Genomic DNA, 12,099 nt, shown 5'->3' with positions numbered 1-12,099 from the left:
TTATATTTTTATTTATTTATTTCATATCCTTTGACCCCATTTCTGGGGTATGACAAATGTCAAGTACATATAGAAAAAATATATATAAAGTTTCACAAAAACAAAACACAAAATTTACAATTTCACAAAAAACAAAAACACAAAATATACAATTTCACAAAACAAAAAAAATATACAATTACATTTTACTTATAAGTTATTAATTACAGCATATGAAACTACTGAAAGTATAATTAAAAGTGGAACAGAACATATAACACATAAATAGTACGCAATAAAGATAGTACGTAATAGCATAAATTACAAGTGGGTTTGAAATTACCCTATAAAATATTTACTATTATTTTTTATTTTTATAAAGTCTTCAACATATTTGAAGGAATAGAAAAACAGTTCTTCTGCTATATTTTTTTTAACTCTATTGCAAATATTTTTTATTGTTGATATTTTTAACATGCTGAGGTAGACTATTATACAAGCAGACCAGCAATCAAGAAATACCCTACTGGGATATTCCAGCTACCATTTAGAGCAACAGCCATGAACACCAATGCTTCCCTTGCTTCAGGTAGGGAATCATCATCCAACCCTGTACCGAAGTCAGTATATCCAATGAAACTCTGACCATCAAATTCTATATGTTTACGTATGGCCATTTCATCTAACATCAAAGAACATAATGTAGGTTTGCCCCAAGTAACATTTTCGTCTGTCTTCAATTTCAATGCTGTACAAGCCTCAGTACAGAAGCCTGGCTTTCCATCGACAGTTGAATACCACTTCTTCAGTGTAACAGGATGTGGCAAACACTTCATGAAGATTTTCCTAACATAATTGTACGCCTTAGGAGAGTAGAAGATAAATATGTAGTTGAGCGGTATTTGCGAAAAAAAAAGTTAAAAATCCGAAAATACCTTTATTATATGCTCTTCAACTTCCTCTTTTCATTAAAAGCGGCGGAGGTAAGAAATTCCAAATACTTTAGGAGATATCGAATTTTTTAATTTCATCATATTTAGTTCAGCGGTATTTGCGGAAAAAATGTTAAAAATCTGAAAATACCTTTATTATATGCTCTTCACCTTCCTCTTTTCATTAAAAACGGCGGAGATAAGAAATTCCAAATACTTTAGGAGATATCGAATTTTTTAATTTCATCACAATACCAGTGCATTCATGTGGCGTTCACAATTGTTTCTTGTTTACGAGTATCTATTTTTTATTGGATAATGATGTTACGTGATTGTTCGTGATAGGCCAGAATTCAAATGAACCAATACATGATTATTAAGTTCATTTATTGTTTAAAACAGTGTTTAATTACCGCCTTTAACTTAGGTGGGTTTTTAACGTTTCTAATTTTAAAGTCTTATTTGTTATTTGGATATTGTTGCGCAAGTAATAAGTAACAAAAAAATTTTACGTGAGTTGTTACTGTTCATCCTTTGTCCCGGTTTGTTAGGTCAGGTCAGTTACATTATAAATACTTTAAATCTAAAGAACCATTTAAATTAATTCATATTATTTTTTATGTACGCTTAGTTTCAAAGTATTTATAATGTAACTGACCTGACCTAATCGACCATTTTCATTAATTAGGCATTCACAAACACATAGCAATAAAAAAATTCGCCGGTCGAATGATTACACAGGTCTTGTATAGCAAAATAAGAACAGCGATATCTCCTAAAGTATTTGGAATTTCTTATCTCCGCCGCTTTTAATGAAAAGAGGAAGTTGAAGAGCATACAATAAAAGTATTTTCAGATTTTTAACATTTTTTTCGCAAATACCACTCAACTACATATTTACCGAGTATAAATTCAGTGTCAGAGCAAACGTCTTCAGCTCTGGAGGATAGGCTTCTCTGGTTGGCCCCTTCTTCCATCGCTGGATGAGATCCGCAACAGCAGGTGGCAAATATTTCTGAAACCAATGATCTTAATTGTGTTATAGTGCAACCGTTTTACCTTTAAAATTTAGTAAAAAGAAACTGTGTCACCACCCACCACCTCCGGCTAGCTCAAATTTGGTGATGAGTGGAACATACAGGTTAGAAGCAGGTCACGAAGAAATTACTGCTCAATGTTCGATGGATTACCTGTTTCTTTTATTCATGATAAAATCACACCATATTCCATATAACAGAGCACACAAAAAAAATTTAAACTGTACCTCCAGAAAGGAGAAAAAACACGTAGATTCTTACTACGACTACATTATATTGCCCAGATCAGTTCCGGGCAGCGACGGCTGGACAAAACACTTTGTCGCCTCGTTGTGAGCTTTGCCTACGACTACGGTCAAAAATTTCTAATTTATTTAAATGTCCAAAGAATAGAAAAAAGAAGGTTGTTAGGCGTCGCTCGTGCCGTAGCCGCTAAGTTGTAGTTCCATATTACATTGTTAAATGATGCGAGCCATCGCCCGACCACGACCTTTCGGCACGGTGCTCAGACAATGACTAATTTTACAGTTTTCCTTTCCTTTGTGCGGGCAGTGTCCTGGGCTCACCGACGTAATTTTCAGCCAATCACGGCGTATAGTAACAGAAGCTCCTACGAAATGCTTACTTCTTTTCCCACGACGCAGCGATTTTGTATCTTTCTTGCACTCCCGTGACCGTGACTCACACGCCTAGCGGGTGAAACAAAGCCTCGGTTGTGGAAATAACGAAGGAAAACCACGTCAGCACACCTTCCCACACAAAGAAGCCAGCGAAAATATTACTTAAAAAATAAACTTATGCATTATAAAAATAAAAACAATAAACCCAGAAAATTACATTTACAAAAATTTTTAAAAGGAAAAACTTTAAATCATTTGAAAACCTAACCTGAAATTTGACAAAAAAATTTATAACAAAAGATAATTATGTACTGGATTGCATGAGGAAGGCTGTAATCTGGGTTGTTACAACTTGTTTAAGTTAATGCTGTTTCAGCATCTGCAAATAATATACTAACTTGCATAATGTATAACAGCTTAAATGTATACTAGGAATTTTCTGTCAAAGCTGGTCTTTCAATAAAGGACGCAACTAGCAGATGCATTACAAATTGTCATTTCTCTTAACAAAAATTTATTGTTTGAAATTTTGCATAATGTACTTGATAATTTTCTCAATAATTTAGACCACTAAATTTATAAACGTGTGAATAATCATATACAGTTCTGACCATAAGTATAGTTTAGATCCTGGTCATTCAAACCCTTACATATCTCTTTAACCAAGTTTCAGAGAGAACTTATTGTTTTATAATTACTTAAAATTGAATTATGATATATTTTAGACAAAAGAAAAGCTGAGGGAATAAATCTAATAGTTAGTGACAATGTGTTCAGGTGTCCAGGTGATGGTGACTGCATATGGTCCAACGCTAATAGGTGTTACAAACAATGAATGTGTTAATGAGCTGAGCCATTTGAAGTGGCATTACCTGTAGAGTATCTGCAGCAACATCACCCATCAGTTTCTTGTCCTGCAGATGCGATATAACTGCCTGAAGGCTCACTATTTTTGCAGTGGCTCGTTTACACCGCTGACGAAGGAGTTTCAGTTTCTTACGGTATTTTAATCTTATTTCCTTTGCAGCACCAAGGCACTTCTTACTTCTGCTGGGAAGTCAGGTTCTTCTCATTGAAGTCACCTAGATATGCCAATCTTAACTTTTTTCCAACTGTATGAATATCCCTGTAAAAAACATTATGGTTGTAATTATTATTTTGCTAACCTATGAACATATTATGTAGGTACCAGGCTTGTAGAGATTATGTGCACATGCAATTTGAAAAATAGTTTTTGGCTATACGTGCTAAACAGCACAATAAAAAAATACAATAGATTTAATCAAGGGCGTCGCCAGCCGATGGCCGGCCGATGACCTGGGGGGGGGGGGGGGGGGGGTTTGCAAGTTGTGGGAAAAGAATGTATTTTTTTTTGCATTTTGCTACACTTTGTTGAATCTCTAGGGCTCTAGGGGGGGGGGATTGCCCCCCCCTTCCCCCCCCCTGGCGACACCCTTGGATTTCATCATTACAAACATCTTTTTCCTTAAAGTAGAAAATGTTGTATTAGGATGCTCAGATCACTTGGCTCAAATAATTGACTTGCCAGTGAAAAGTATAGACTCGAAACAAGAAACATGAAAATATATAACTAGAAAATTTACTGAATTTCAAATCAATACCTTCATTGTCATGCAATAACTGGGGGAACGTGTTTGAAGGTGAGGATGTAAATATAAAATGTAACACAGTTCTTGATATTTTTCTGAAGAACTGAAAATTCATTCCAAGTTAAAATACAAAGTACCTAGTTCAGGAGCAACCTAACCTAACCCAACCCCTACTTTTTGGCCAAAAGCTGTAATGATTGTATATTTAAGTTTCCGGCTAATAGTTAACTGTCTTTAAACATAGTCTTAAACCTTAATATTTAAATAAATTTAAATAAATATAAAATTTAAAGAATATTTCTGAATCACATAGGTACTTGGTAGTGGATTGCTGCGAGGTGGTGGCGTTTTCATGCGGCTGAGACATAATTTGGCATCACTCGGTAGGTGCTTTCCTCTTGGCATTTTTAGGCTATAAATGTGCCCGAAAGTCAAAAACAGTTGGAACAACATTTGGTTTCAGCTTTCTTCCGTTACCAAAAGCTTCCTTGTCAAAACAATCTTGGGAGAAGTGTTTAGAACAAATTCTGGAATTCTTGGATGGCACAAAACTTTCCCGCCTCAGATATAGAGTCCACTTCTTCCTCAATTCATCTCCAGGAAAACTAAACACACAAATATAACACACAATTCCGATAAAAACATGTAACCAATAGTTATACCATACATATACCCCACATTTAACGTAAATATAAATTATTTTTTAAGTCAAATTATCATGCAACCGAAACGTAAAAGTTGTATAATTATTTCAGAACAATTTTGACATAAAATCCCAAAATACACCATAAATTTGATAAATACACTTACCTGTGAAACGACACCGATGTTCCTTTGACAGATTTTTCATTACAACCGTAGGCAACACATTTCTGAACCATTTTCACAGGCAGCTGCACATAGCTTCAATGTATCCTAACAGCAAAACAACAGAAAACGGCCCACAATCAGCTGTTCGCGGTGGGAGGACATGTTGGCCTGAGCTTTCAGAAGGCATGCTGGGTCTATGATATATATACGTCGTTGGTCTTTGCAGTCTGTTTGCATTACTGCTGCTATGCAATTGTCCCATTGCTTTATAACCATCCTATAATGTTTTCGAATTATTTCAGTCTTTGACAAATGTTTAAATTATTATATACATATAAAAATTATTTGCTTATTATTTTTGTCTATTCTGAGTGGTCATTACCCGCTCATGTGTTTCAAAATAACATTATAATACCTGCATATTTCGTTATAAAATATAAAACTATTCCTTGTTGTTACTATTGTGGGGCAACAGTAGTTTTGATTCTCGAATATGATTCTCGTAAATGTATGTTGGAAGTGAGTATACTTATACTTGGTACTCTTAACATACGAAAGAGCAGTGGAATATTTGTAACCAGTTGTGTTCATAAATTGAACTTGTAAATTTTTAACAGTACAGGTACAGTTATATGATAGGTTTTCTTGTATAATGGTTTCAGATGATCCAAATGTATTTTATGTTCTATCATTATACATCTCGTTGTAGTTTGTACAGAACTGTATAGGCTAGTCCACATACCTCGTCCTCGGACAGTGGTCCGCGGACGCCTAACGTCCGCGGACGAATGCACACATTTGTGCTGTCTACATGCTGCTGGTCCGAAACAGGTCCGAAGTGAAGCTTAGCAGTCGTAACACCAGAGTGCAGTAAATGTGCGAGGTATTTGTTTTTGTCTACATCGAGTTGTTTTCATTTAAAGTCGTCTGCTAGATTGATATATGCATAATATAATTGAGCTTTTATCACACGTGGCAGAATATTAGGTGTATTATTGTCTAATCAGTTTTAAATTCAAACGAATCTTCATATAGTTTTCAAGACGTCTGCTTTCGCACCATGTCAAACTACAGTGTAAAACAAAGAAAATTTTAACAAAGAACAAACATAAACCTCAAGTCGTTTTCTTCGCGACCAACTTTTTTTTTATTTCAGGTCAAATTGCTCCCAACACTTTAAACTCCCGCGAGTCAATCAAATCTCTGACTCGTCCGCGTACTAAAAGTTAAGGGCCTTTCCATGCGAAAGTGAGCCTTACCATGAAAATTTCAAAAATATTTGTATGCCATCTTAGACTTGTTTTCAATGAAAATAATAATTAAATTGTATGAATATGACAAACTACAGTTGATTTAATATAATTGGCAATAATTATTGTGTTACAAAGTTTACATATGTATTGGCATGAAAAGGTAGTAAATATAACATTGTTTTGTTGGCAGGATTTACTATCCATCCATGTTGTTTTACCCTTTTCTACAGGCATTTAAAAATGATCTAGAGTTTTGGCTTTTATATGCAGCAACAATATCCAGTACAAGGTAATCCAATTTCATTTTATAAGTATTTGTATTATTATGTGTGTCAGTGTCACACCCGTAACATAAAACAAAAAAATTTTTAGTCACAGATCAAAGTAAATAAAAAATTGTTAAATATCCATGAAAAAGTAAGGTTAAGTATTTTCAAATCAAGTCTTTCAAGTTGGTGTACTAGAAAGTTATGTGATTTTAAATTTACCAATGGCCAAAATTTGTCACACCCGTAACACTTATTGCATAGCCGGCCCTAGAGTTAATATAGGGTGTCATAAGCTTACAAAATTATGTTCATGTGAGTTGAAAGCACTCATTACATAATTAGTTTACATATATAACAAGGAAATAAGAAAATTGCATTAAATATTAATTTTTTTAATGCACATTTATACAAACATGTACATAATTTTTCTAATACAGAGGAAAGGAAGTAATGATAAATATTTTCATGAATTATCACACACAATGATCAGAATATTATAATGCTAATAATGTGTTTGCAGGTTTGATATTTTAAAATAATCCTATGTATTAAATTCAGAGATGAAATCAAAATTGTCTTACCCGTACATAGATGCATTGTTATTGTAAATGTTTTGTGTGCATCAGAACTATGATTTTCCCAATGTTATCCAACATACATTATGTGAATTAATTAAAACTCTGGAGATCTAGCCGTTAATATAATTAGTTAATATACTGTTTATAGAATTTAGCATATATGATGAGTAGGCCTACCAAATATTGAGAGGACATTGAAATGGAATACATTTTTTTTTCAGATAACATGGAACAAATCAAAAGTGCAACGAGGGTTTGCACGTGGATACAGAAACTACGAGAAGATCCAGAAAAATTACATGCGCATTTGTTAATAGAAAGGGAAAGAGATAAGATTAGAAGGGAAAAACAAAAGGAAGCAACATATGTGAGTAAAAGGAAGTTAAAATTGAAAAGTCTCAAAGATGCAGAAAGGCAACGAAGGTGTAGACAAACGAGAAAAGAGAAACAAAAACATGATGATAGTGCAACAAAGCTAGGATCCTATAAATGCCCCCAATCTTTGGGCAAAGCAGTTAATAGAGTGATGAAACACTTACCAACAAGTCCAAGAAAAATTACGGCAGTCGTAAGGAAACTTCCTTGTGACACTATTTCTGAGTTTCCAAACAGGTTAGCAGTCCTAGGACTGAAACCAACTCAAAACCCTGGAATGCAGTCAGCAAGGAACTTGAGAAAAAAGTTTATCAGTTCTTTGAAAGGGATGATATTAGTCGTCAAGCACATGGAAAGCGAGATGTCAAGACAATAAAAGATCCAGTAACAGGAAAACGGGAAACACATGATAATGAGCATAGCAGAAGCCTTTGACATTTTCAAGTCTGAGTATACTGATGTAAAACTAGGCAAATCAAAATTTTTTGTTCTAAGACCACAACATGTCCTACCATCATCAAACCTACCTCACAATGTTTGTGTATGTCGCCATCATGCCAATTTTGGATTCCTTTTGGAGTCGTTGAACAAAGAAGTTGAAAACATTCCTATGAAATGTAAAGATCTGTTACAACTTACATGCTGCAACTTGTCAAATGAATCATGTATGACTGGCATGTGCCATAAGTGTGAATGCAAGATTCAAGATATTTTACCTTTGGATTGTAACCTGGAGAAACAGACTCATTGGAAACAATGGAAAGACATTGATGGCCGACCAAAAATAGTGGATATGGAGGGGAGTATTGAAGAAGCAGTAAATGAGCTTGAAATGCAAATGCCTGGTTTCAAAGTTCATTATTTTGTTTACGGAGTTCAGGCAACTGCATTCAAAAATAAACGTGCTAGTATTTCAGATGAAGAAGCTGTGCTGCAAATAGATTTTGCCGAAACTATGCTGCAATGTATCAGGATGAGATACAAAGCGCTCATTGGAGTCATGAACAAACTACAATCTTCACTTGCTGTGCATGGTTTAACAATGGTGTCACAAGGTCTTTTGCATTTATAAGTGATGACTTATCACACAGTAAAGTAGCAGTGTGGACAATGCTAAAACACATAATCCAAGCTTTGAAGAAAGAATTCCACAAAATAAGCAAGATATTGGTGTTTTCCGTTGGGTGTGCAGCCCAATTCAAGAATAAATACACGTCAAATCTGTGCTTTTGGAAAGACGATTTTGGTGTGCAGGGCGAATGGTACTTTTTCGCAACATCACATGGCAAGGGACCAGTTGATGGGCTAGGTGGAATGTTGAAACATAAGTTATGGAGTGAAGTTAATTCACGGAGAGCAACTGTGAACTCTGCTAAACAATTCTTTGAATGTGCTTCAAGGGTTGTAAAAGGTGTACATATATTGTATGTATCACATGACATAATTTCACACGCAGAAGAGATGCTAAACTCTAGGTGGAACAAAGTCAATGCTATTCCTTGTCTTCAGTTGAAACACTTTATTGCTGTTTCAATCAAATGGCATTTACTCATTGCTCGTACAGCAGTGTCAGAGATTCAGAAATACTGTGTGTTTGGATCAACAAAATCTCTTCGCTTTGAAGATGTCTACAGTGATGATTCTACTGACTCTGAAAGTACAGATGATGGAGTTAAATGTGCAGAAGGCAGAATTTCAACACCTGTAAACACAGAAAATTTGAAACCGGAAACATATGTTTTAGTGCAGTTTGCAACACAGGGGGAAAACATTCCTATTAATCATCAGTATGTGGGTATCTGTCAAAGTAATGTTGATGAACAAAGTGAGGTAAAAGTCATGTTTTTAAAGAAATGTGCTGGGGAAAACACTTTTAGAATGAATGAAGAAGACACCTCATATGTGTCTGTGCAGCAAATTATAGGCATTCATCCAGATCCTTGCTTAAAAGCAGTGGGGAACAGAATTGTTTACATTTTCGCACCAGCAACGACCATTAGTGTGCAAGCATAGTTTATATATATCTGTCAAAAATGTATGTGAAATGTGTGTTTGTATATGTTTATCCTACACAAATGATAGGCTAACTGATAATATTAGAAAGTTTAATGCTTGCAGTGTCATGTAGAATGTAGGATTGCCAGAGCAGATGTTTATAAATATGTATTTTATACTTAAAATTGTAAAAATTTAATGTCTTCATTTTGAAGAAAATCACCAGTTGTTAAACTCAGATACATACATGACTGTCTTATTAAATTAAAGCATAGTTGCCCTGTATATTTTTACAATAAAGATATGTATTTTTGTGAATTTTTTGTGGACTAGGTCATACCCGTAACATACAGCGTCACACCCATAACTAAGTTAGAAAATTTGTTTTTCAGTAACTGTGCTTCATACCATTATATTTTTTGGCTCTGTAAAGGATTTCAAGTGAAGTACTTGCAATCAGAATTGTTTTTTGTTTACCTGGCACTAGTTCACAGAGAGTTTATAGACAATTTCTTGCCACGTATAACATGTCCAAAATTTGCCACACCCGTAACGCTTATTGACTGCACTACAACAGCATACCCAAAATAAATATTTTAATTTTGTTAATGGAACAAAATATAAGATTTTTGGAAGAACTATATCCTTGCATTTTAAAAAGAGGTACATTAAATTTGGAAATAAAACTAATATAAAGTTCTTAGATAATCATGCAAATGTCACACCCGTACGTATGGAAATGCCCTTAAAGTTTGCGAATGATCTTGGGACATGGGACATTGGGACACGGGGACGTGATGTCAGAGGGTCACGTGCACCAATCAGCAGTTAGCTGTCCGCGGACTACGGTCCGAGGACGAGGTATGTGGACTAAGCTTTAGTCACACATTATTTGCACATGTTTCTTAGCGGGAAAAGACAAATTTGAAGAGAATCACTTGACGCAAGGAAGTGCGAAGGCTAACATAATTCCGAGCTTTCAAAAGTTTATGTTTGGCGTAACTATTTTACTAGCTCACTCAAATACTTTCGTAAATTTTAAAATTTATTAATGTTGTATTGTATTTATTATATAATACTGTCCCAAAATATAATTTAATATTTTTTTAGTAATAATTTGAATTACATCTCTTAAAAAGACAAAAGACTTTGTGTTAAATGGTCCATGGGCAAAATTGTGAATAAAATAAAATGCCATAGGAAATTAAATAGTTTGTTATAAAATTAAATACTTTTTAATAACACCATTACAAAAAAATATGTTTGAATGCATTGAGCCTAGAACATTATATCTCCTGTATAACTAATTGAATTATATATATTACTTAAAGCATAATATATTAATTTGTGGCCAGTTTATTTAATACGATAGTTTTAATTAAATAAGTATTATAATTATAACGGTAATTAAAAGTTAATGTCAGATTATCAGGCACGGATGCAAGAGATTAGTAAACATGAAATATTGTATTAAAACTTAGCATATTGATATACATTAAGTTAAATGTTTATCATTTTACGTGTTTATTATAAGTTTTTATTGTTTCATGACTTCCGCTTGTGTTTTTCATAAATGCAGTTAAAACATAATTTATTTGCATAAAAATCTGGCTCGTACATATTTTATTTATAATTCTTAACATGTCTTCCACATAGCTGTATAATTAAACATTACTTTACAATCTTTTTTTAGGTTCCACAGCTGGCTGACTTGCAGTCCGGTATCTCTCAATGCAACTGTCAATATGGCACATCTTTAAGTAGGTACAAGGCTGTTGAATGTAAAACAGACATTATATTTGCTGGACATCTCAAATATAATATTACGTTAAAATTGTTTTCTAATAGTAAATGAATTGTTATATATAGACTGCGAAACAGCAACCGATTAAATTAAATCAGTTGAAATGACATCAATAATAAGCTAAGTGCCAAAAAGTTATTTTTAGTTTTTTTTTTGTTTTGTCAAAAACTTTGTATAAAAACCTAAAATATTTTTTTAAAGAACTCTTATTACAATAGCCATTAATTTTATTCCTTCTTCTAATATGAAAAAATATATAACATTTAGAAAAAACGAAAACCAAGCTAAGTGCCATTTCTTTATGGGCAAAAACGAAGTATGTGCCAATGAAAAAGTCTCAAGATTTTTTTTATAATTTTAGCAGTTAGTATCTGTAATATTAAAATAATTAATATTAAATAAGATGTGAGTACATTTTCATGTATTTAATTATTTTGAAAATTTTTTTAAAGATTACGAAAATTTGTTTCCATTAATTTTTTGAAGAACGTACCAAATACAGCAGCATCTGTAACAGATACATCTTCTTCTAAGCTGACGAATTGTTTCGACAGTCGTGATGAAAAAACCGAGCTCTTGATTATACCATTGGTAACCACTTTCTTAATAACCTTGCAGATGCTGCTTGCTTCCAGTTCAGTAAACATTGTTCTCGTTTTGACGAGTCTAGGTGCAGTTTTTTTTAACTCTAATCCTACTGCATTGGGAAATATTTAGTTTTGTCTTATTGATATATTAATCCGTTGTGACATGAGCCTTCTTTGACGGCACTTAACACGCCACCCATCTGCTGTGACGTCAGCTTGGAATGGAAGCTTGGCTTCGAGAGGTCGAAGC

At 33.8% G+C, this 12,099-nt stretch overlaps 1 protein-coding gene across 6 annotated transcripts in view; it reads left to right on the top strand.

Moving 5' to 3' along the window:
- The window catches only part of LOC134527803 (uncharacterized), a 121,780-nt gene that overhangs the window by 4,501 nt on the left and 105,180 nt on the right, over nt 1-12,099 (top strand). For 5 of the 6 annotated variants that reach the window (XR_010074280.1, XR_010074278.1, XR_010074279.1 and 2 more), the window contains exon 2: nt 11,152-11,218. The exons of the other annotated variant lie outside the window; for it this stretch is intronic. Coding sequence is in view for 1 of the 5 variants with exons in the window: in XM_063360750.1 (XP_063216820.1) it covers nt 11,152-11,218 (67 nt within the window). In the remaining 4 variants the exon portion in view is untranslated. The remainder of the gene's footprint in view (nt 1-11,151; nt 11,219-12,099) is intronic. 6 annotated transcript variants of the gene reach the window in all.

The sequence above is a fragment of the Bacillus rossius genome, chromosome 1 (assembly GCF_032445375.1).
Source record: "Bacillus rossius redtenbacheri isolate Brsri chromosome 1, Brsri_v3, whole genome shotgun sequence".
NCBI classification, from domain to species: Eukaryota; Metazoa; Arthropoda; class Insecta; order Phasmatodea; family Bacillidae; genus Bacillus; species Bacillus rossius.
This window is presented reverse-complemented; position numbering and strand designations above follow the sequence as displayed.